This window comes from Mercenaria mercenaria, chromosome 4, assembly GCF_021730395.1.
Source record: "Mercenaria mercenaria strain notata chromosome 4, MADL_Memer_1, whole genome shotgun sequence".
Taxonomy (NCBI): domain Eukaryota; kingdom Metazoa; phylum Mollusca; class Bivalvia; order Venerida; family Veneridae; genus Mercenaria; species Mercenaria mercenaria.
Window position 1 is genome coordinate 85,815,813 of NC_069364.1, and position 27,238 is coordinate 85,843,050.

The 27,238-nt window shown below is 34.1% G+C and overlaps 1 protein-coding gene across 4 annotated transcripts; it reads right to left on the reverse strand.

The window, feature by feature from the left end:
• Positions 1-27,057, reverse strand: LOC123552359 (protein MFI-like). Of its 4 annotated transcripts, XM_053541873.1 has the most exons (12): positions 26,860-27,057; positions 25,058-25,235; positions 23,217-23,363; positions 19,746-19,902; positions 17,791-17,924; positions 12,786-12,850; positions 11,489-11,562; positions 9,561-9,657; positions 9,035-9,090; positions 7,837-7,893; positions 3,808-3,843; positions 1-2,607 (listed from the first exon to the last, which is right to left on the reverse strand). In XM_053541873.1, the coding sequence occupies exons 1-12, from the start codon at positions 26,892-26,894 to the stop codon at positions 2,453-2,455; spliced, it is 1,191 nt and encodes a 396-aa protein (XP_053397848.1). In that variant the 5' UTR covers positions 26,895-27,057; the 3' UTR covers positions 1-2,452. The 4 variants fall into 4 exon arrangements, with proteins under 4 accessions (XP_053397848.1, XP_053397846.1, XP_053397845.1 ...); XM_053541871.1 differs by lacking the exon at positions 7,837-7,893 and having other exon boundaries at positions 26,860-26,996; XM_053541870.1 differs by lacking the exon at positions 3,808-3,843 and having other exon boundaries at positions 26,860-26,996.
• Between the last annotated feature and the right edge of the window lie 181 nt (positions 27,058-27,238).

Sequence of the window (27,238 nt, forward strand, 5' to 3'; positions counted from 1 at the left end):
TGAAATCACAGGCATGTTGCCTTTTTTTATTATATGACTGTTTAACAACTGCAAACAATTATATCACATTTAATTACATACATATAACTTTGAAACAACCAATTAAATAATTTCAATTAACGAACAAATTTCAAAATACATGTATGCTACCATATTTGGTCTGATGAACACTATTAAGAACAGGCCAACAAAGATTGTTTTGTACTCTACTATGAAAACACTTAGTAAACTTAAATCTTGTGATCTGGCTAGTCCCATTTTTTTCTTACATATAGCTGAAAGGTTCCCTGGACAGCACTGCTACTCAATAGAGCATTATTGTCAATGTGCAGGTTAAATAATTAGGATGTACACTGGTCAAATACTATGCTCCTGCCGATAAAAAGTGTGGAATGATTTTAGCTCAGGTGTTTTCCTGTTCTACAACCAAGTGTCGATGAACTAAGCTTTGGATCTGCCTGTTTGAGTACATATTCAATATTCAACATACCACTAAGGTTTTAATTCATACACAGGGAAACTGTCTATCAAGAATCATAAGTTAATATTTACCTCAAAGAATCATGGTAAAAACAAGTTGTTTACAACAGTTTCAGGGCCTGAGTCTGTAAAACTGTGTTTTGAGACCAGTCTACATACTCTAGCATCTGATTGGCTATTAATTCTAATTACAACCTCCAAACTGACCAATGGCAGGGCTGCATTCTGAGACCAGTCTACAAACTAGGTTCAGAAGTCATTAATGAGCTAATTATTTGTTGGAAACCAAATTTTTAAGTTACTGCTGCTGGCAAAATAAGCATAAAAGCTTTTAAGGGCATATACAAAACAAAATACTTTACAGTTAATTAACACTTACTGAATTTATCAAAAGTTTATTGCAACAAAAGGATAAAGAATATGTATAAGGCAAAATATGGTAGCATAGCAGCAAAACAAATAACATAGTAATAAAATGCCATTTTCTGAGCAATGATCTGGAACAAAAATAAAAGGTATATCTTTAGCAGGTTAACACAATAATTTGTTCATAATCTGTAATATTATAACAGTGTCAAAAGTCAGAAAAAAAACTGCATCAGTGCAAACAAGTGAAATTTTATACAGCATCAAAACTTCACAAACCAACAAAATGTAAGATATAATAACCCTATAATCTATATAAAGACATCTGAAATATCAAATGCATGCATTTATGAAAATACAACTTGCATCTTAAAATAATTCATGATCATTAAAATACTTTACACCAACATAAAACTCATTGATCAATAATTCCTGCAATGGAATTCATTAAAACATTAAAATTAGACTTAAATAGCCTTTAACTGGTTAAAACTGATTTCAGTAGCTTTTGATAGATGTATAGTTTGAAAACACAGAGTAACAATACTTTTGTTTAATGCATTAAGCGAACAAGGTATTCTGCAAACCTAATTCATATGCATTTAGTTTGTAGAAGAAATCAAGATTTAGATTTTGGAAAGGGAGAAGAAAATCAAATTTAGTTTAGTGAAAGTTGCAATGTCTGGAAAGAATAACTAACATCGAGTATCGCAACTCATTGTGCATTTGTACCACTGTAAATCATATGTAAGTCCATACAAGCTTAATTTTAGCAGCAAATAAATTTATCAAACTCTGAAAAGAAAATTTGAGACAAAAATCACATAAACTTGGCCAACAACTTACAGTTCTAACAACAAACAAAAACCTTGTTTATGCTGGAAATTTAATATATTCTAATTCTACTGGATGCTTAAAATAATGCAGAAAAATACACCCTTGATTAGGGTATATAGCAGAATCAACAAACACTGGTAAAATCAGTGTAAAGGTGAAAACCCCACATCCCTAATTAAATATGTATTTCAAAATACTGAATGGTACATCTTACACTATTGCTTATCCTGTATTCAAACATTCTGTAAAATATACTAGTTTTAAAAATTTCTGTTCAAATACAGAAGCAAACTGCAATAATAACACCTCACATGAGGCTATCTCTATGCTTGCACACAGAATCTATAGTCAACAAGAATCAATATTTTGATCAACCTTTGGTACTTTTTATACATCCCTTTTCTTGCATTCATCAACAAATTTTCTGCACAGATGTAGACGCACATCTTCACAATGTGTTGAGTGTAAATGCGTTGGTTATCACATTTAAGTTTGAACTTCTATGAATGAATGTGTATGATCAGGTCAAATGCCCAACAAAAATATATGTAACAATGTGCCAAGGTTATAAACTTTTCTTGACCTCAAGTTCACTTTCACTTTAAGGATCAAAGATTGTCATTGGTCCAAATTGCTTTTTCTTAACCAATCAAGTTAATTGATTTGTATTTGAATAGATATTAAGCTCAAAGAAGTTTTATAACTTTAGGGCCAGGAAATCTACTCAGCTGAGATTTCACTATTGTCTGTGTGGTTTATTTTTAGTGTCTCAGCTAACTGCCTGTTGTTGTCTGCCCGTAGTACTACTGACGCTGGATACAGGTGTGTTCCGAGACTGCTGGGTGGACTGGTAGCGAGAAGGACCCGTTGAGAGAGTAAACTCATAAGGATCTACTGTACTGGTAAGCAGTCGCATTTTGTCTTCTGAAAATTGAGAAAAAAGAAGATATATCACAAAAAAAGGAAATGTCTCATTAAAAATATGATAAAACAAATATATTGTAAGTGTATTGGTTATCATTAGAGAAGTATGATCAGAATCTATCACTAGGCCTAGTTACACATGTTCAAGGTAATGTTACAAACTTATGATAATGTATGCTAATATGTTAATATACGGCTATCTAAAATGTGTTTTTTCTAAAATGCTGTAATAACAATGAGGTCATCAATTTTGTGTAACACACTCACAACATAGTTTAGAATAACAAATATGACACTACCAAGGTAGATATATATCACATATTCCTGGAATATTTCATTATACTACAATTCTATTTAAACAGGGCTTTAGTTTCCTTGTTGTTTTTTGTGCTCTTTTCTTTAGAAAATTCTTGAATCTGTTGTAAAGTTTGTGAAATCTTGCGTATAATGTTGTATAGACTGAACATCAATGTCTCCTGCACCATGTGACATACTATATCATACAAAACCCAAACCTAAGAACACATGGCAGTACCAAAACCCTCTAGCATGATACCAGTGTAGAAAACTAATTACTTTTACAAAATGATACTGAAATATCAAAATCATCAAGTTCTTAAATAAGCAATATTTAAATTTAACAAACAAGAAATAGAAATATGATAATGAAAGGCACTAAATTTCTGAATCAGTATACTGAATGAAACAAAAAAAAAATTCTTAAATTAAATCTGTTTTTTATTCGTAATAAATTATGAAAAAAGCAATTGTGACAATACATTTCCCCAATTCCAAAACCTAATCAGTTCAATCCATCAGTGTATCTAGCCTATTTTCAACAGCAATCAAATCAACATATAACTAGAGCTGCTTTTGAAAAAAGCGCATGTCTCCCACAACTGCCTAATCATCTAAATAGTAAGTCAGTCTTTATATACTGTTTACTCACTACAAATATACCTTTGAAGAGTAAAAAGGCTGATTTTGGGTAATTCAAGTGCCTGACCTGATTTGGCTAGTTATTGAACTTGGCCGAGGACATATAGTTAAACACATTTTGTTCAAGTTTGGTGAAGATGGGATGAGAAATGTTCGACTTGGAGCATGGACAAGATTTGGACAGACACATAGACAGGAGTAAATCAATATTTAAACATAATTATTCCAGCACCAGACAGCATGTACATATGATCAACAAACCTGTAACAGCAGTATAATTTCTCCTACTGTAAAATCCTATAGAGAAAACATTGAAAATTAAGATGATTCCTTTACAGCAAGTAATTTCATACAGTTATCTCCCCTTATGTGGTCTTCACTATAAAGAACATGTATCGGTAAGGTGCTTATGGCACTGTTCACTATAAAGAACTGGTAAGGTGCATATATGGCACTCTTCACTATAAAAAAGATTTAAGGTGCATATATGGCACTCTTAACTGTAAAGAACACTAAGGTGCATATGGCATCTTCACTATAAAGAACATGTAAGGTGCATATACGGCACTCTTTACTGTAACAAGTGAATGAAGTATTGCCATGCAATACAAAGTCCCCTACTGGAAGGCACCTAATTTTTTCTACTGCAGTATAACATAATGAACTGATATCTGTCAATGATGTATAAACAATATTGTACTACATATACAATATGTTATAACATTATAACAACACACTTGGATTAAAATGTGCATATATAAAAACCCACAGTTGTTTTCATATTGAATTTTTTTGGCTGATTATAAAAATGTTATCATGTAAGTTATTTATAGTAACAACAAAGGGAAATTAATCTTTAAAAAAAAAAAAAAAAAAAAAAAAAAAAAAATTAATAATATAAGTCCACAAGAAACTCTTTACCAGGTAGAGATAGGTCAAAATACACCTAAAAATTGGATGTAACATGCATGCTGTACCACAGAAAAGTGGTCTCGATTTTTCTCTACTGCCAGTAATAAAAAAGTTACAATAAAATCTATTTATAGTAACAACAAAGGGATGTAATTCTAAAAACAAGGGTGACTCATGGTGGTGAACATTTGGTCCAAGTTACATCAAAATCCCTCCATGCATGAAGAAGAAATGTTCCATACAAAGTCATTCTTGAATTTGACCTTTGACTTCTAAATATGACCTTGACCTTAGACCTAGGGACCTGGTTCTTGCGCATGACATGTTGTCTCATCCAGGGGAATATTTGTGCCAACTGATATCTAAATCCTGCTTTGCATGACAAAGTTATAGACCGGACAGGAAAAAAATCCTCTTGACCTTTGATCTCAAAGTGTGACCTTGACCTTTAAGCTAGGGTACTGGGTGTTGCGCATGACATGTCCTCTCATCATGGGAAACATTTGTGCCAAGTAATATTAAAATCCCTTCATGGATGGCAGAGTTATGGATGGGACAGGAAAAAAACTCTGTTGACCTTTGACCCCCAATTGTGACCTTGACCTTTGAGCTAGGGGTCCGGGATTTGCACATGACACGTCGTCTCATCATGGGGAACACTTGTGCTAAGTAATATTAAAATCCCTTAATGGATGTCAGAGTTATGGACCGGACACGAAACAGACCCTGTTCATGCTATGTTAACATTTGACTCCTAAGTGTGACCTTGACCTTTGAGCTAGGGGTCTGAAAGTTGTGCATGACATATCGTCTTATTATGAGGTACATTTGTGCCAAGTAATATTAAAATCCCTTCATAGATGGGAGAGTTATGGACCGGACAGGAAAAAAACCTTGCTGACCTTTGACCTCCAATTGTGACCTTGACCTTTAAGCTAGGGGTCCAGGTTTTGCGCATGACACGTCGTCTCCTCATGGGGAACATTTGTGCCAAGTAATATTAAAATCTCTTCATGGATGGGAGAGTTATGGACCGGACAGGAAAAAAGCCCTGTTGACCTTTGACCTCCAATTGTGACCTTGACCTTTGAGCTAGGGGTCCGGGATTTGCGCACGACACATCATCTCATCATGGGGAACATTTGTGCCAAGTAATACTAAAATCCCTTCAAGGATGGGAGAGTTGTGGACCGGACAGGAAAAAAGCCCTGTTGACCTTTGACCTCCTATTGTGGCCTTGACCTTTGAGCTAGGGGTCTGGGTTTTGCGCATGACACGTCGTCTCATCATGGGGAACATTTGTGCCAAGTAATATTAAAATCCCTTCATGGATGACAGAGTTATGGACCGGACACGAAATTGCGGACGGACGGAATGACGGAATGACAGAATGACGGAATGACGGAAAGACGGAAAGACCGAATGACGGAAAAGAGCATTCCTATAGTCCCCAAAACTGGTTTTCAACCAGTAGGGGACTAAAAAGCAGGTACAGTACATAAATGTGACAATGTAAAGATGTAAAAGTGAACTGCTACTGATGTAAGGTATATATGGCACTCTTCACTGTAAAGAACAGGTACAGTACATAAATGTAAAGATGTAAAGATGTAAAAGTGAACTGCTATGGTATTGCATGGGTCGAAGGTTATAAAACTTAAGTTTGGAGACCAGTCTCAAACTCAAGCACCTGTCTCTCAATTTCAGACAATAAAAAAGCCTTTCCAGTGCAGCTTTAAGGAAGTAAGTTTTTGCTGACTTTACATACAAAGAAAAATAATTCTCAACTTGGCATATTGGTGAAAATCATTTTTAAAATATCTTGTAAAATAATCAGGTAAGTGTACAGTCTGAGAGAGAAAGATCTTACATAGGAAAACAATGATTTACTGCAAACAGAGGAATGCAGCAATGATATATCAACATTTCTTCTTTTTTAACAAAAGCACATTAAGAGCAATTTTCCGTGATTTCAAGCTGCAAGGAATGATAAAACCAGAACATCTATTTCAAAATGTGTTCAAAACATTCTTCTGGTAAAAACATATAACAGCCAAAGCTATATACACAAGAATAGCGTTGTTGACAGGAAACAATATTTCACTCTTGATTGTAAATAAGCTTATTACATACTCATTTTTTAATTCTCTTGAATTACAATTGAAACTTAAACTTCAATAATTTTGCAAATTGACATGTAAATTTCATATCGGGTGTCTATGATTTGTCATCTTAAAAAGTTTTCATTTGAAAATTTATTTTACCTTATTTACTAGTGCTAATGGGTATGTAATAAAATGATTTTTAGCTTTGCATCGAGAAATATTCGCTCATTTTTGTGTGGAAATATACTGCACACCTGAAGTTGCACAATGCTTCCATAACACAACTGGCGCATATTTCTCGATATAAATCTAACAGCCTATAAACACTCATCATTGCAGAATGATTGTGATACATAAAGCAAAACACACATATACATTGTATCTGCTTACATATCTTGCAACATTTCTGAGGTGGTATTACCCTCTACATTTTAATACTTCACTGAAGCTTTCGTCGTAAATAACTAATCTGTTGAAGCTCCCCCAACCCCCAGCAAAAGAAAGAGAAAAAAATAACAACAAATTATAGTATATGTTCAATATTCCTTCAAAGCCTTTTTTCTACTCTGAAAATGCTAACGGAAATACTCAACTGGATTGTAAATTTCTCTCTAAAAAAGACCTACAAAATAATTTAGTCATGTAGGTTAGCTTTCGAACAATTGCAATAATGAACTTGGCTTGTGGAACAGTGCCCTACTAATGCAATTTACACCTACAAGATTCTCAACATTTGCTCGTATTTGGTACTTTAAAGAACTTTTTCTTAATCTTTCGTCAATAAAGATCAGCTCAAAAAAATCGAAATACAAACATTTTAGTTAATGCGAGAATATAAATCGTAATTCTACAGCATGTGAAATTTGAAATAACCACTTTAATTTTGAAATAAACATATTATATGACCATCGAAGTGCAAAAAATATTTAAACATGTGCTGGAGGTTGCCAATAACAACAAAGAAAGATAATAAATACTGAGCAGGTGTCATGCTCAAGCATCGAGTTATCAATGCTCGACCCAGCCACAGTAATTTCATTTAGAAAATAGAAGAAAAAAACAGCTGGGACCACACATATTGCTTGAGTAAGCCAATCAATGCTCGAGCAAGCCGTGTTTGACCGTACTTTAGTTTCAACCTTTGCGATTTTGCATACACAGATATTGAAAAGTTTTAGAAACATTTGCATTCACAGATCACTGATAAAGCCGATACATGGTTGCTACATAAATGTAAAAAATGCGGAATTCACTTCAAATCGGCAAGACAAACCTGCTGTAGAATCAGAGGCAGTGTGCATTCTATCCCATACTGCACCAGGAACTTTAGCTAAAATGTGGCCAATCAGCATACTTTAAACATTTCTAGGTTTGATTTAAAATGAAATAGCCCAACCACAAGTCATACAAAATTCCAGTCAATTTTTTAACTTGCTACTTTCCAAGCAGTTGAATCTTAAACAAGAATGATGTCAACATTGTATGACACATGTCCCCTGAAAACGCTTGACAGAATATTATAGAAAGTCAGAAAAGGGGCATATTTCAAAAAATCAAAATCAGACATGTATGTCCTTATAATGTGGACAGGTCCATTTTAGGTTGATGACGTATTCCACAATTCATTTGAATTGGATGGAAACTGTACGAGTTGTGTACATAAGGTACAGATGTAGTTATAACATGTCTAAATCAATAGAAGGGAAATAACTCAAAAAAGTAATCGGTGAACATGAATGTTATGAAAACCTGTACATGTCCGCTTCATGCTGATGATGAACAACAAGTTTCATTTCAAACTGGATAAATACTTACAATAGTTTTGCACCAAGCCCTCGATTTACACAAGAAAGTGTGAAAGTGTAATGGAAGGATGGACAGATGGATGGAAAGTTCAAACACTATATGCCTCCCTGGTCTTTGATACAGGGAAATGAAAATATAATACCCAGATACATTTTTTCATTTTATTTCCACCTAGAAAATTAAAAGGCACTGAATGCCATTTCTTTCTTATGTAGAGTTTTTGTTGAAGTTCTTTTGTTTAATTTTGAATCAAAGCTCAAGAAACCTTAATTTGCAATATATCCGAAATTTTACTTTATTCAAATTTTACTTTCAGATTAAGGTAGTTGAACCCTAAATAATAAGTGGCAAATAACGTATTGTCAATATACAATTTCAGCTTTCTCGTTTGTTTTTGCACATTCAGCCACATTTACATCTAAAGAATGCCAAATTGCATAACCAGAACATGTGATCACACACAAATTGCCAAGTGTCGTTATAGGTCCACTACCTTAACAGTAGAAATGAAAAACACTTCGGACATATTCTAAATAAAAATACTCTGAGCATACAGTTTTAAAAAGGATTATATCAGAAAATACTATTTTATTTTCAGCATTTTAAAACTAAATAGATTACTGGTATAATGAAAGTAAAAAGAATATCAAAAGCAGTGTACAAACCTATCTGTTTTTCTGAGTTAGCACTTGTTGCCAGCTCCTTCCATCCATTCTGGTAACTGAAACACACACATTCATACTTTATATCTGAAATGAACTACCGCAGTTCAAGCCATGTTTTATCATGTAACTGCAAGAGTGTCAACCAAAGATTAACGATTCTGACACATGTAACTACATTTTTTCTCATAAATCAGTGAGCAAACAAAAACTGACTGAATTTTATCAGATCAATTGTACATGGAACTAGCTGGTAAGTAAGTGGCATTATATCTAAACCCAAAGTTTATACAAGTTGGTCTTCTCAAAATAAATTGTAAACAACAATTAAGATGGTGGCCATTGTGATTCTGCCTTGTTATGTATCCTCTAAGGTCATATTTAAAAGTTCAGTGGGCAACTATGAAATAATACGTGGATATATGCCAGCAAAAATTGCAAAATCAGTGGATTTCAAATTGGCTCTAAATGCTACCATTAAATTACAATTCTCATTATCTCACAAAGTAAAGGATTAACCAAAACCTACTCATCAAAGTTAAGACTTGTAGTCCAGTCAAGAAGCTCATCAACCTCCCAGTCCTCCAGGGCATCAGACCCATAGTTCTCCACTGTGGCTACCATACCTGTAAATAAAATGTTGCCAATTAAGACAAGTCCATTTAATGAAAATTATTACAGCACTCCTTATGTAAACTGCCAGTCAATAGTTTGTACAATTAACTTGTCTATTGTTTAACACAGATTTGTTGGGTTGATGTAGTAGGGTAGAGTATAAGAGTGCATTTTCACTGCCTTGCTTTATGAGCTAGCTTTTACAGCGATGTGGTGTCAGCCTTGACCGGGAATCAAATCCAGATCCTCTCTCACTTATGACAGACACTCTACTATGTCACTATAAAAGCTAGCTCATATAGAAAGGTTGTGCAAGTGCATTCTTATGCTTTACCCTATTACACTAAGGTAAAAAATTGAGAAATATTTCTGATATCATGTGATAAAACATTCATTGAATAGCTTGCCAAAGGACTGAGGGGTAATAGTTTGACTACTGACTGGCAAGTCATTCAATATGCATATAATAGTAATGTGTCTCTGGACACAGATATCAAAATCTGCTTAACAAATTAACTAGAGCTATCACTAAGCACAATTCAAGGCCTACAATAGCGCTTTGTCAGAGGAAGTAAGAACAACATAATTTCCCATAATACTATCAGTTAAGGATGCGTAACTCTGCTATGCCTAAACTAACCCTAAAGATTTGTCATACACATCTACACTTCATAGCAATATTAAGGATGATGTTTTCCTGGAAACCATTTGAAGGATACACAGCAGACACAAAAGTTAAGCTATGTTACCTTTGAACTCTAAGTGCGACCTTGACCTTGAACCTAATGACCTAAGTTTGGTGCTCTACATGTCCTTTGGATGAGGTTAACAATATGCTATTTTCAGAAAATTCATTATAGTGATTTAGAAGATATAATTTTAAGCTATTTTATCTTCTACATCAATGACCTTGGACATAATGACCTGGGTCATATGCTATGCACATTGTCTTGTCAAGACTTGTGCAGGTTAATATTTGATGCAAGTTTTATGAAAATCTTCTAAGCATCTTAGACAATATGGAGCAGACTCCCAAAATTAAGCTATTAGACCACTGACCTACAAGAGTGACCTTAATCTTGGACCTAGTGACATAGGTTGTAAGCTCTACATGTTGATTTGATGATGTTTATAATTGATGCTAGTTTCATGAAAATCTTCCAAGCATCTTAGACAATATAGAGAGGACACAAAATTTGAACTTGTGACACCTTGACCTTGGACCTAGTGACCTCGGTCATGCATTCTACACCTTGCCTTCATGAGGCTAACATTTGATGCTATTTCTATGAAAAGCATTCCAGTTGACAAGAAAATATGAAGCAGACACAAATTTAAGCTATTTCATGTTTGATCTCTGTGTTGCCTTGACTTTGGACATACTGACATAAGTCATTTGATCTGCACATTGTCTTTACAACGGTAACAATTGCTGCTAGTTTATGAAAATCTTTCAAGCATTTTAGATAATGTGAAGCAGACACAAACTTAATCTTTCGACATTAAAGTATTACATTACATTGACCTTGGACCTAATGACTTGGATTGTGCACTCTGCATATCATCTTGATGAGGATAATTACTGATTCTAGTTTCATAAAAATCCCCCTAGTGTTTAGAAGATATTTTGCTATTTGACCTTTGACCCAAAAGCCAAAAGTGTGACCTTGGACCTGTTGACCTAGATTTTGAGCTTGATAATTAATTATAAAAATCTTCCCAGTGCTTACAAAGATATACTGGACAAGAATTACATATGGACAGACATATGTGACTCCAATATAGCCACATAATATACGTTGTATCTGGGGGTAAAATAAAGTGTTTAAAGGTTCATCTTACCTGCAGCAGCACCTTCTATCAGCTGTATTGTTTCTTTGTCATCAGATTTGGCCTTCAACATTCCATCTTTATACCTGTTACATGAATTAATATTTAAACATAAAAGATATGTATAGAGGATATTACATGAGTGTCTTTTCATATTGAATTTATTAAACGAGTTGAATAAAATAATAAAATGCGAGGTTCTGCTGAGCATTTTATCAATTTTATTCAACGAGGAAAGTCACAAAATTAATGTAATATTCTTTTTATCACACGTAAGCTTTTCCAGCCAAAACATAAAAAAGATACTTTCTTTGACTATTATAAACAAGTCAATTTGACTAATGTCTCCGATACTTTAGACGTTGACGTCAAAGTTTTATTACACTAGTGTATTATCATTTTTATGTAATGGCTTTATTACACTCCCGTGACGTCAAACATGTGATAATTAGACATAAAATCCATGCAGCAACAAACAACTGCAGCCGTTATATCTGTAATACATAATACAATACAATACTGCATCTTTATACCTACCATATATGTTTAAAAATTCTACTTTTAACATGCCCTCATTATACCCATACAATGTTTTACAACAAATACTCTTTTAAAAGAAACTTTTAATTTAACATGTCCTCCTGATATCTGCAATTATGTGAAATCAAAAGCAACTTCCTAGCAACAAATCCAAATGAACAAACAAAATTCCCATATGGGTGCTGGATAAGTACTTTTTTTCTCTATTATATATAGCATTATTCATTGACAAAACAAATGGGCAAAATGCCTGTGTATAACGTATGTTTCAGCATATCTTAAATTTCTATAGTATTAGGTATAAACCAAAAACATCTTCATTATACTGTTACTTGCATCATTAAAATTTATGTGTATGCTGAAACTAACAGCTTGTTAAATTCAACATATCAACAATCTGTCTGCAAGCTAAAACTGGTGTTATGCAATACAATATAATTTTACAAATATTGAAGGTGCATATGGGAATATCTGGCTCAAGGGTAAATGATTAAGTGGTTGTATACCATATTCTTCAAATACTAGAAGCAACAAAATAAAACAAGTGCTTTTCTTTAAAGAACTCTTTTTACAGAAGTGTATGAATTTAAGCATTCATAACAGCACAAGCCAAAGACGTAAAGCAAGTTTTTCTAGCACCAGCAAAATCACAGGAAAATCCTGCCTTGCCATAAGTAAAGAAGCACATACAACAGTTACAGTAAGTGCCAAGGTAATGAAATATAACAAAAGTTATCTATTTAAAAAAATTTGTGTGAACAATACTTACATTTTCTTCATCCAGTCTATCTTCTTTTTCTTTTTCCTCTTCTCAACATCTTGTTTCCTTTGTAGCTGAATATAAAGATTTATTTTCTTTCATTAAAACTTAAGAAACCTTATAGACACTGTAAGACATCCTGCAGAGATATGTAAAACATACAAAAATAACCCAGAAATGCATGCAAACTGCTTCCTCACACGCAGAAAAGTTTTGATATCCACAGACAAACCCTTAGCTAGTATACCCTGATTGAATGGCTTTCTGGTCAATAGTCAAAACTATTGCCAACTGTCCGAAGAACTAATGGCTAATAGTTTTGACTACTGATGGTAAGCCTTTCAATAAGACTTAATAGTGTTTTATTACATGACATCAATTTTTGACTTATTAGCTCAGTAAACATGTGTTGAATATAGACTGTCATATAGCATAAACTATGGAACAGCCATTTATACATGTATTGTAACTCCAATAAGAAAACACTTGTACATTGATGAAGTGATTGACTACTGCATTTCTGAAAGAAACAAATTTACACAATAGTAAGTGTTCAGTATGTAACAAGAAGTGTTTCATATAGCAACGGTAAAAAAACAGCACACTGATATCGTCAATGGCTTGGCCGGAACAGTGAACATACAAGCTTGTGAACCTGACTAGACAATACTGGCCCTGTGATATATTGAATCAGTAACTTGTACATTTTCCGAGAAAATTAGAGAGTGAAACATACAGGAAATACTTTCAAGCAAAGTTATCCAACAGACATGTCAACATTCACACTTATGGCCACTGTAACTCAGGTCAGACTATATTACCAGACTACTTAGTTTTTTTTACTTAAAACAGAGAATAACTAGAGTTCAAATCCAAGCTAAAATAGCTGTAATGGTATAATGAATAATACTTATTGCATCTGGTTCAAATTCTATCCATTGTACTTTCGCTTTTCATTCAACAAAGAAATACTGTTCTTGTGTTGTTTTTTATTTTCAATTTATTTCATAGTCATCTACCTAACTGTATTAGATCATATTGAATTCCCATTAGTGGTCTAAAATGTTAAAAAATCTGAAAATTAACTACAAAGGTAGGAAAGTGATCACTGGGATAGTTTTTTTTATTGAAATTCTAACTTAAAGAATATCAGGGTAGCAACTATAAAGTTGTGTATGTAATGTATCATTTATCTAAAAGCTCTCAAGAACTTCCTTGTATCTTTTTGATGTTCTAAAGAATTTTATACTTTTTTATTTTCCCTGGTATTTTCATAACAAAAATCTTCAACCCCCCCACCACCCCAATTTTTTCTTACCCTTAGTTTCCTGGTGGCCTGTCTGACAAGACAATTGAACAAGAGGGCCATGATGGCCCTATATCGCTCACCTGTTATCATTGCACTTGAAGACAAGAAGGTCCTCAGAAAAATTATCTAAGTCCAAAGGACAGTAACAACAAAGGGAAGAAATTTAACCAAAAAGAAAAAAAAAATTCTTACAAGGTACAGATATGTCAAAATACACCTACAAATTGGAGGTACCATCCATGTTGTACTACAGAAAAGTGGTCTCGGTTTTTCCCTACAGCCAATAATAAAAAAGTTACTAAATATAAGCTATTTATAGTAACGTAAAAGGGAAGTAATTAAAAAAAAAAAAAAAATATTGTAAGTGAAGAAAAGAAGGATCTGCCAAATAAATCTGTTGACATAAATGAAATTTCAGATCAGTAAAAGCCAAAATAGCCAATTTTGGACCTTTAAGGGGCCATAACTCTGGAACCCATGAAGAAATCTGGCCAGTTCAAGAAAGGAACCAAGATCTTGTGGTGATACAAGTTGTGTGCAAGTTTGGTTAAAATCGAATCATAAATGAAGCTGCTATTGTGCAGACAAGATCAAAATAGCTAATTTTGGCCCTTTCAGGGGCCATAACTCTGGAACCCATAATGGGATCTGGCCAGTTCAAGAAAGGAACCAAGATCTTATGGTGATACAAGTTGTATGCCAGTTTGGTTAAAATCAAATCATAAATGAAGCTCCTATTGTGCAGACAAGGTCAAAATAGCTAATTTTGGCCCTTTTAGGGGCCATAACTTTGGAACCCATAATGGAATCTCGCCAGTTCAAGAAAGGAACCAAGATCCTATTGTGATACAAGTTGTGTGCCAGTTTGGTAAAATTCAAATCATAAATAAAGCTGCTACTGTGCAGACAAGGTCAAAATAGCTAATTTTGGCCCTTTCAGGGGCCATAACTCTGGAACCCATAATGGAGTCTGGCCAGTTCAAGAAAGGAACCGAGATCTTATGGTGATACAAGTTGTGTGCAAGTTTGGTAAAAATCAAATCATAAATAAAGTTGCTATTGTGCAGACAAGGTCAAAATAGCTAATTTTGGCCCTTTCAGGGGCCATTACTCTGGAAACCATAATGGGATCTGGCCAGTTCAAGAAAGGAACCGAGATCTTATGGTGATACAAGTTGTGTGCAAGTTTGGTTAAAATAAAATCATAAATGAAACCTCTATAGTTCAGACAAGAAATTGTGGACGGACGACGGACGAACGACGGACGAAGGGCGATCACAAAAGCTCACCCTGTCACTATGTGACAGGTGAGCTAAAAAGAAAGAAAACTCCAAGTTTTAAGGTCTTGAGTTTAAGATAATGCAAATGATTTCAATGACAATGCTGAATTCAGGAACTAAAATATCTATCAGGGTTTATTTTGTTTAAAGGCAGTTAGCATTGTACTATATTGTGCATTAAAGATGCATATATTTATGTATACATTTAAGCTCACGCTGCATGCATCCTTTGCCCAATTCTTCAATCACTTTGACAGTATGTGTCATGCATTTCTAAACTACAACATTATTTACAAATACTTACTTTCTTGAAAACTGAAATTCATTTTTCCTGAAATATTACTAAATATGGTAACAAAACAGGGACATAAGAAGTATGAAAAATCAAGGACCTAATGAAACGTCTACTGATTAACAAGCTGTCTATCCTAAACCTGAAAACCACATTAATTCACCTCTTGTTATGCTAAGGTCCAGACTAAATAAAAGTTCTCCCTGATGTGTGCATATATTTTCTTTTTATTGTGCGAAAAAAGGACATTAATATTTATAGTACTGAGAAACTGTTTATGCTTTTTTCCTCATTAAATAAACGAATTTCGACTGAAATTTTGCATGTTATTTTCTTTATATCCTTTTGTTTTGAAGTTCATACGAAGCCTTAAAACCAGCAAGTATTAAAATTTTCTTTATATCCTTTTGTTTTGAAGTTCATACGAAGCCTCAAAACCAGCAAGTATTAAAATTTTCATTACCTATATGCATCTCGAAGTACTGCATATCTCTAAAATGATGTTACAATTCATGTACTAGACAAATACACTATATTAACACTATAACTTCACCACATTCCTTTTTCTTTCGTTTGATTAGATGTTTTTAGGCATTCCTTTTTCAACTGCTACACTGTACTAAACTCGTACATTTCTAACAGAATCTCATCTGAAAAACAGAGGTATCCAAAGCAAATCTGTCTCAGTAAACTGACTAACACTTAACAGGATCTATGCTGTTTTAGTATTTATCCTAGTTTTCAACCAATCATATGTCAGACATTTTCAAAATTCCCAATATTTCTTCATGTAGAGTGTACAAAGTGTATATATCAGCCTCTTCACCATGAACAGCAATATCACGAGGCTGACCTATTTAGAGCTGCATAGTAGGACAAGAGCTGTCACAGGAGACAGCACGCTCGACTACTTCGATGTCAGATAGTGAAACTGGGCACATCTGAGGAAGCTGGAGCTGTCACTGGAGTGTTTAATTACTCCAATAAGAATGAATATACTGGACAGTAGCTCGAGTCTGTGTCAAAAGTATCAAGTAATAGGAGAGATAAAGATAAAGTGTATAAAAACATTAAATAAGTATAATTCTAAGCAAAATGGGGGATAATTCATGAAATATTGGTGCAAGAGTGGTTTTTGCACCTTGTGCCATATGATGTGGGTGATGATGTGGAATAACAACTTCAAGTTTGAATCAAATGCATTTACTAATAACTGAGATATAGAGAAAATGCATCAAAATTAACCTGAAATTCTAAGGAGCATAATTCATGAAATATTGGTACCAGAGTTATGGCCCTTGAGTCATATGATATGGGTGATAAGGTGGAGCAACTATTTTAAGTTTGAATCAAATCCATTAAGTAATAACTGAGATAGAGTGAAAGTGCATCAAAACTTAAACCTGAAATTCTAAGTAAAAAGGGGGATAATTCATAAAATATTGGTGCAACAGTTATGGCCCTTGTGTCATATGATTTGAGTGATGATATTGAATAAATATTTTAAGTCTGAATCAAATCCATTTAGTAATAACTGAGATAGTGAAAGTGCATCAAAACTTTAACCTGAAATTCTAAGTAAAAGGGAGCATAATTCATGAAATATTGGTACCAGAGTTATGGATCTTTTGTCATATTATGTGGGTGATATGGTGGAATAACTATTTTAAGTTTGAATGTAACTGAGATAGAGTGAATGTGCATCAAAACTTTAATCTGAAATTCTTAGTAAAAAGGGGGATAATTCATGAAATATTGGTGCAAGAGTTAAGGCCCTTGTGTCATATGATGTGAGTGATGATGTTGAATAACCGTTTCAAGTTTGAATCAAATTCATTTAGTAATAACTAAGATAGAGTGGAAGTGCACCAAAACTTTAACCTGAAATTCTAAGTAAAAATGGGGGGGGGGATAATTCATGAAATATTGGTGTGAGAGTTATGTCCTTTGTGCCATAAGATGTGGGTGATGATGCGGACATGGAAGGACGCTGATGCCGAGTCAAGTAGGACAGCTCTCCATACTTCGTATAGTCTAGCTTAAAATCACTAACTTGGATGAAGGCCTAGCCTGTATTCTATACTAAGCAGGGGTTCTGTTTTGCAATGTTCTTTTAGAGTACAATGTTTTTACCTTATCATGATGATATTCATACTTTTTTCTTGACGTTTCCCAGGTGACGGGATCTGACATGATGTGATGAATCAGTCTATCAGAAACTAGTCTCCAACCGTTATAGTCCATACGCTGATACCAGCCGTCCTTATCTACAAAACAAAAATCAGAGCATATTGCACACTGTTTATCTGGTCATACACCATTACTGGGGAAACACTCAATCCAAGGCTTTTAATTTGATAGTCCAACTTTTTTTAGGAATGAAAAGTGATTTGGCATCAAGTATACGTTTCATATATAATAATTATAATTGAGCCGTGCCATGAGAAAACCAACATAGTGGGTTTGCGACCAGCTGTTTGCTTTCAAAGCCTACAGCAATTACAGAAACCATTAGCAAACAGCATGGATCCTGACCAGACTGCGCGGATGCGCAGGCTGGTCTGGATCCATGCTGGTCGCAAAGCCACTATGTTGGTTTTCCCATGGCACGGCTCATATATTCATTCAAAAGAATTACTATAGCAGAGTAATAAATCAAGCAGAACAGTCTTTAAATAATTTTACTCGTCAAAAAATTATTATCTTTCTAAATCTGAATATGTTGGAAATTCAAATGAAACAAAAGCTAGATGAGTCTACAAAGGACACTGGTGCCCCAACTTCCTGTCACTGTACATGGTTTCATGACTCTAAGTGAAAATATCTTTTAGATATCATATACAATAAAAACTTTTAACTTTATGTGTATCTTTCACTAAGTCTATGATCATAACTCTGGTGTGGCTGTGTGAAATCTAAAACTGAACACAAGGTGCACAACCTCACATGCTATACAACAATTCTCTAACGGTTTATGACTCTAAGTCAAATACTTTTTTGAGATACATGTGACACAAACTTATATGCCCTTTATGCATATTTTTGACTTAAACAAGGGCCTTAACTCTAGCCTGACATACAGAAATCCTGAACAAAGTCCAAGGTGCACAACTTTACTTGATCAATAATGCCTCTATTATATTTCAAGATCTTTGGTCAAATATGTTTTAAGTTACATGCAATACAAACTTTTATGCTCTTTTATGCATATTTCTGACTAAGTTGAGGGCCATAATTGTGGTCTGACTGAGTGAATCTCTAACATAAGCTTAAAATTATCAACAAAATAAATATAATACTGAAGACTGAATGATCCAGGAAAATCACCTTGTCAAAAACCGTTTAAATACTTTATACACCCTAGCATAAAACTGCTGTTTTTGTCTTTTTCTCAGGTGTTTTAATAGTTAACAGTGTTAACAGCTAGATTCTTGTGCTTGTGCACTGTTAACACACCTTTTAACTTAATTATGCATGATCCTTGGCAAAATGTTAACATTTAACAGCAAAATAATACAAAATTGAAGTTTGATGTTAAGGTCATCAAACAATGCAGAGGTCAAGGTCATTTAACAATGCCAAGGTCAAGGTCATCAAACATTCATGCACATTTTTAAACACTTTATGCTAATAAATATTCTATTCATTTTCAGCTTTTTATACATTTTTTGAAATAGCATTAGCGTATGTTTGCTTCCTTTATAGCATCTCAAGAATCCATTAGGATATGTTGGTGCCTTAGCCCTAACTTTATAACAAAAAACATCTGTTATCCCTTAGTAATATTTCAAGACTATCAATTTTATATAATCAGGAAAGATAACTCAAGGCAGGCATAAATTAGCATAGAGATAGGCAATCTTTTGTAATTACAACACCCTGTCATGTCTATTAGAAGCCATGCTGTTGATAAATATAAAAATTTACTATCACTTGTGCAATGTACTAGAACATAGATGTTACACCACTCTTCAAAACTTATTAAGAACGATCTTCGATAAGCAAAATCTTCCAGTAATAAATCAAAATGTTAAATGTAAACCAGATTCTTTATCAGTTGTAACCGCATCAAACTGTTAATGGCTTACCATTTTTGTTGACCTCAAAGCGTCCCCTGTTATGCTGATCTTTAGCCATTTTCATTTTCACAGCTGGTTTTGTATAATCCTTTGGACTATTTGCACACAAATCTTGAATAGGTCTATGTGTATATATTTTGTAGTAGATATTTGGAGGGAATCTCTCCTGGGAAAACAAAAATCAATTAGTCAACAGCAACGCCATCTGCTGGTATCAAAGTTCACCTGTAACTTGAAAATAAGCAATTTGCAAGAAAAAGTTCTCATTTTTGACCTTCTTACTCATCTACTGATGATAACAAAATGGATAAAGGTTCAGGACTATACTTATTATTGTAGTTAAAAACAGCAGACATAAACAAAAATTTAAACCCAGATTAACTAAAATATTAAACCAGACATACCAATTTTCAAGTTAAAAACAGCCATAATGCCAGCAAAGTGCACAAGACAGTTATAGTTCTTTATCTATTTACTGAACATGATTCACTCATCTAATAATGCTAAACTGGTGTACAAAGTCTCAAAGCTATAGCTCTTGTAATATTACAAGAAGTGGATCTAAACAAAAAATTTAACCAAGAAATACCCATCCTAAAGTTAAAACAAGTCATAATTCTGATAAAATTTACAGCCTTAAAAAGATCAAGATCATCTAAAATGATAAAACTGTCTGTTCATTTTTTTCAAAATTCTAAGTAAGACATGCATTTCAGATTTCAGATAGGAAAAATGTTTCAAAATGTTACAAGAATAGTAAAAAGCAACTCAAACATAACTAGAGCTGTCACAGGAGTGAGGAATTATACCCCCACAATATGGCCTTGTCACAGAAGTAAGCCAATGTCAACGTCGAACTTGTCCTACATTTGATGATGTTAAACCTGTGTATCAAAAATGATTTAAATCTGTCAACCCTTTCTTGAGTCCGGAAACCAAGAGTTTGGCAAATTTTAAGTTGGAAAGGGGCCATAACTACTTAAAAACAAGAGCACCGCCTTGCGGGTGCTGACGCTCATCTGATTTTTTTTGTGTAATAGAAATATTGTCCTACCCATGATTTTCTAAGTCTAAAAAGGGCCATCATTCTTGCAAAAAGCAGGATAGAGTTATGTTTCTTGATGTACAGTGTCCACTTATGATGGTGAAAAACTGTTGCAAGTTTTAAAGCAATAGCTTTGATAGTTTATGAGAAAAGTTGACTTAAACATAATATTCAACCAAAAAAATGATTTTCTAAGTCCAAAAGGGGCAATAATTATTGCAAAAAGCAGGATGGAGTTATGTTGCTTGCTGTACAGGGTCAGCTTATGATGGTGAACAAGTGTTGCAAGTTTCAAAGCAATAGCTTTGATAGTTTAAGAGAAAAAGTTGACCTAAACATAAAACTTAACCAAGAAATCTGATATTTTCTAAGTCAAAAAGGGGCCATAAATCTTGCAAAAAGCAAGACGGAGTTATTTTTCTTGCTATACAGGGTCAACTTATGATGGTGAACAAGTGTTGCAAGTTTTAAAGCAATAGCTTTGATAGTTTAGGATAAAAGCTGACCTAAACATAAAACTTAACCAAGAAAACTGATTTTCTAAGTCCAAAAGGGGCAATAAATCTTGCAAAAAGCAAGATGGAGTTATGTTTCTTGATGTACAGGGTCTGCTTATGATGGTGAACAAGTATTCCAAGTTTCAAAGCAATAGCTTTGATAGTTTAGGAGAAAAGTTGACCTAAACATAAAACTTAACCAAGAAATCTGATATTTCCTAAGTACAAAAGGGGCCATAAATCTTGCAAAAAGCAAGATGGAGTTATGTTTCTTGCTATACAGGGTCAGCTTATGATGGTGAACAAGTATTCCAAGTTTCAAAGCAATAGCTTTGATAGTTTAGGAGAAAAGCTGACCTAAACATAAAACTTAACCAGGCAACGCCGACGCAGACAACCGCTCAAGTGATGACAATAACTCATCATTTTTTTTTCAAAAAATCAGATGAGCTAAAAATGGTGGTTTTTAGGCAAAGTCGAACTTGACCCGTATTTGATGATGTTATCAATAGGGGTCATTTGCTGGTCATGACCAACTTTCCTATCAACTTTCATGACTGTAGGCCCAAGCTTTCTCAAGTTATCAACCGAAAATGGTTTAACTGTTCTGGGTCACTGTGACCTTGACCTATGACCTACTGACCTCAAAGTCAATAAGGGTCATCTGCTGTTCATGATCAACCTCCATATCAACTTTCATGATCGCACCCCCAAGCTTTCATGTTATCACGCAGAAACCATTTATCTGTTCTGGGTCCTTTTGACCTTTGGCCTACTGACCTCAAAGTCAAACTTGACCTGTATTTCATGATGTTACACCTGTGTAATAAAATCATGATCCTAGGCCCAAGCATTCTCAAGTTATCATCCGGAAACTGATTAACTGTTCCAGGTTATTGTGACCTTGACCTTTGACCTAATGACCTTAAAGTCAAATTTGACCTGTATTTTATGATGTTACACCTGTGTACCAAAATTTATGACACTATGCCCAAGAGTTTTTGAGTTATCATCTGGAAACCATTTAACTTTCCGGGTTATTGTGACCTTGACCTTTGACCTACTAATGTCAAAGTCAAACCTGACCTGTATTTTATGATGTTACACCTGTGTACCAAAAATTATTTAAATCTGTCAAGCCATTCATAAGTTATTGTCTGAAAACCATGAAAACCAACAGACCAACCAATCGACAAGCTCACTCCTATACACCTCCACCCAAACTTCGTTTGTGGGGGTATAATTAAGTTTAACATGAAAATGAACTCAACAAAGCAAGCCTTACTTAGAAACTACCGTAAACACATTTCTGAGCGTACTTAAGGCTTAATTCAAACTTTACACATATTCCAGGGAACTGTAGCAAGATCTTGTTCCATGAATCTTAGCAGAGTTTAATGTAGTACTGAGTTTACCAGATGTTTCTGGGCACTATATTTAAGTTTATCTCAACAGGCCTATTTCAAAAGTAGATGTGTTATCCAAAAGCTTGAGCTTACCCAGACAAGTCTAAGCTTGATACCTTTTCAAGGAGCTGAACATAAATTTGAGCTTACCCAAACAAGTCTTAACCCTTAGCATGCTAGATAAATTGTCGTCTGCTGGAAATGTCATCTGCTAAAATAGTAAAGTTCATTCAATTTGCTCCAAAATTGGATGAAATATTGTCAGAGTAGCAAACAGCTTGGAACCTGATCAGACGCCGATTTAATCGGCGTCTGATCTGGTTCCAAGCTGTTTGCAAAGGCTGTTAAATTCGCTTGCAGCAGGCTAAGAGTTAACTTGATACTTTTTTCTAAGACCTAAACATAAATTTGAGCTAATCTTAGCAAGCCTAACCCTGACACTTTCTCCAGGTGCTAAATGTACATTTCAGTTTACCCAAACAAGCTGAATGACAGATCTATTTTCCAAGAGCTTATTTAATATCGAACTTACCCCTGCAAGCCTAAACTTGATATGTATTCCTGCAGCAGGGTCTAACATTTTAGCCTCAAGTGGATTGATACATTTCAACATGAGTGAAGGGTTGCCCCGAGTCTTAAAGTTAATCAAATCTCTGTAATATCTGTATACTTGTATATCCTGAAATAAAAACACAAATTGTTAAATCTTCTACAGTCCATGTTTCTTAATAAATTTTTAGAAATTCTCCTTTAAAAAGGTAAAATTAGGCAATCATTTTCACCAAAAGTTTTGTATTAGCTTAATATTTGAACCAGATTTACCTTGAATAGCAAAGTGAAGTGACTGACTTATTTTCATAAGAAGCACAAACACTGAAAATTCTGAGTAGCATGTTGTAGAAGTCCATTTATAGGTTCTGCCATAGTATTTGTTTGGTCTCTAGTTAGAACCTTGCAGAAGTCTATAAAACATCCCTCAGAAGCACAGACAGTAACCAAGGAAAATAAAAACAGACTCAGTTCTGCTGAGTTCATGAGAGGCAATGTAAATTTATGTGCAAAACCCCTAGCACAGGCTTAAGGCAGATCACTACCAAATCAAATGTAAGCCTCCACTGGTCTAGTCACAAGTAGTCCAAATATAAATAGTGCTAAATTTTCTCCCTTTCCTCGTGCCCTTTCTCAATCGCATTGTGTTTACCTTTACTCTACCATGTTTCAGTGTGTATCACTTAGCATTCTATCGAAATCAGCATGTTCCTATTGCAAAATTATGGCTAGGTGAAAATGGCCGTGTAAGAATTTCATGTCTCTAAAAGAGAAATTGAAAGAAGCAAAAAGGAGTAAATTCAGCATGTTGTATTCAACGAACTATAGTTTTCTTATATAAATATATACGTCAATTCTGGAAAAAATCAAACAAATTTTTTTCTTATAGGCAGATCACTATCAAATCAAATGTAAGCCTCTTTTTGTTTTCTAAAGCAGCGATAAAGTTCTTTAGGGAAATAAATGCTAGAAAATGTCGAAAAACCATTATAAAGTATGTGGATTTTATATGAAATAAAGAACAGCTGGATTTAGTGGTGTTCAGCCTTAAGTCTAACGTTTTGAATGGATTATGTTCCCCAAGGATGAGAAATGATCCCAAAGGCCCAGAAATAATAACAACTCTCAGTCAAACAGTTACTCAACAATAATGGTTGCAGTAACAGTTTTGAGCTTGAAAAATGGGGGAAAATATTCATTTCTGGCCACAAATACTGGCTGTACGTATCACAAAAATAGTACCTCTGCCAGTATTGTCAAAATACAGTGTCATATTTCCTTCCTGTTTTTGTTGGGTTTAATGTTGCATCTGCACAATTATAGGTCATAATTATGTTGACTTTACAGCTTTTGACAGTGCAGGGAGAGCTCAGGTACTATCCAAGCTTAATTTCAGACATGAAATGGCATCTTGGTAGAACCACAGACCTTCCATTAGCCAGCAGCATTATGTAATTATTTTAATAAAGAGTAGCAAAAATTCAAAATTCTTATAATTATGACATATCATCTTTATTTTTATCAATATGTTATTGTCAATGCCATGTTGACTTACTTGTAGGGATGAAGAGATAGTGCTATTACACTTGATCTACTATAAATTTACATATAAGACATACATGAAACAAAATGATATATAGCAAGTGTGTTTTAATAAGTTTAAACACACTGAACTGGTAATACACCATGAAGAATACTTTAAACTCAGGCAAAGTCATAGTGAAACTCTTCCCAAGGTCATTACAACCTCTTCATTGGGATAAAATTAAATAAAACACATTTCTGCTATGTATTATTTCTTAATTAATGTATTACAAAACATACAATATGTCTTCTCCAGGCTTTCTGTATCATAGCAGCGGCCTCCTGTACGTTCAGTATTCGTACAGGTCTCTTTGGTATAACAGGTTGTTTGGGCACCGTTTTTCTAGGCCGTGACGGATGTCGCAAGCAATGGTCCTTCCACCAATCTTGGATATATGTAGCACAGAAGTCTTCAAAACTAAAACAGAACAAAGATGTTAAAACTACAGATTTGCCAGTCTTCTGCAGACAGTAAAACAAGCAACACATAATAACTAATATTCAATATAACCTGTGCAAACAACAACACTAGAAAGGAGAGACAACATGTTTTATTACTTTTTAACTTGAAAGACTTTTGAGATCAACTGTATCTTTTCATAATAAGCATTTTGTTATGACAGCTAAAAATCAGCACTCAACATTGTGTTATCTGACTGTCAAAAGATACATGTGGTGTCTAAGCAATTGCTGATCAAATCTGTTTATTCTCTTCTTTGCTTTTTGTTTTAACAAACAGTCTGTTTTTATGTACTTTTCAACAGTATTTCAGATATGTAAATCATTTTACAAGTTTTCCAGACTTTCCGGTATAGACGTGTTCCCTTGAAGTAACTTCCCCACATGTATGACTTACAGGAGGAAGAATTACTCCATAGATATTTTCTGTCAATGTCAAATCTTCCCCTCAGCAAAGGATAGAATTTATGATCATTAAATTGTCAGACTTTGTTTACCTGTATGAGGTCTGATAAACATGTAATCATTTAGATGACAAAGTTGGAGATTGACTTTTTAAAAGTGGGTAATTTGGGTGGTAAAGTGGATGATTTGGGTGGTAAAGTAGGTGGTAAAGTGGATGATTTGGGTGGTAAAGTGGATGATTTTGTACTGAGCAAAAGCATACCTTAACCCTTATCATGCTGGACACCATTGATTCTGCCTTTGCGACCAGTGTAGATCTTGATCAGCCTGCACATCCATGCAGTCTGATCAAGATCTGCACTGTTTGCCATTCAGTCAGTATATTTTTGGTAAGCACCCCTTTTAACAGTCAATGGTACTGTCCAAATTGAAAGACGGACAAGTTCATTATAGAAATTTAGCAGGGTAAGGGTTAAAACATGCATGGTAAAACAAGTTCAATGAATAAAATCTAACATACTAAATTAACTTCAACCTTCATTCAATTACATGTCTTTTATTACTTATTATGTAAAAGACACTATACAATACACATAATGTTCTGACACTACTGCAATTCTACACTGGTTCACATATCCCAAATTCCAGTCCGCAATACTCCACAAAATTAAAGTTCATCAGTCAGTCATTATTTCCAAGCATGATCGAATGATACCATAGTTGATCTAATATTTCAGTTTAAAAATTTTATACATGCAAATGTGCAAAATCAAAATCAGAAGATTATCTATCGTAAAGGTGACAGTCGGGTTTTGTACTCAAATCTGGCGGCTCATGTTGAGATTGGAAAAGTGCACATTATAAAATCGAGTTTGGAAAGGAGTAATGGGAGTAGAAAATTTGAACACACAAACTTCAAATCTGATGTTGAAACTTTTAGTCTGATCTCAAAACTAAACAGATAAGCCCTTAATTTTATACTGGGTGTTACAAATAACTAGCAGAAAAAATATATTAAGCATGTTACTAATTGTTTACAACTGCAGAAACACAAGTCATCTGATTGCTGCAGTACTATGGTCAAAGTAAAACCTACAGGAAAATGATGTTCTAAAAGCATGTACATAATGAACTACCATCTGTAAGTGATAAAGTATGGTATATGTAGACAAAAATACCTTGGCAGAGTATTTGGTCTTTCATCAGACAGCATCAACCCTTGTATAAAATCCTTGTAATATTCCTCAAGTCTGTGACGTGCTGGCCTCTTTCCACTCTTAAAAACATTATCAACACCATAAATAATTTGTTGTATCGGTATTAACAAAAAATTAAATATTAACTGATGCTTCAAGTTTATACTCTGTTTTGATATCTGGGTCCAGAAGAAGAACTACTGCTTTGAAAAATATATTCTGAAAAATAGAAAATTCAGCAAGAAATTTCCAATTTTTACATTCACCCTATTCATTTCAATTGAAAATGACGTTCATTTCGTATGAACAGCAAAAGGAACAGCGCACAAGTTACGTCAACGCTCCTTAGTGATAACGGGCC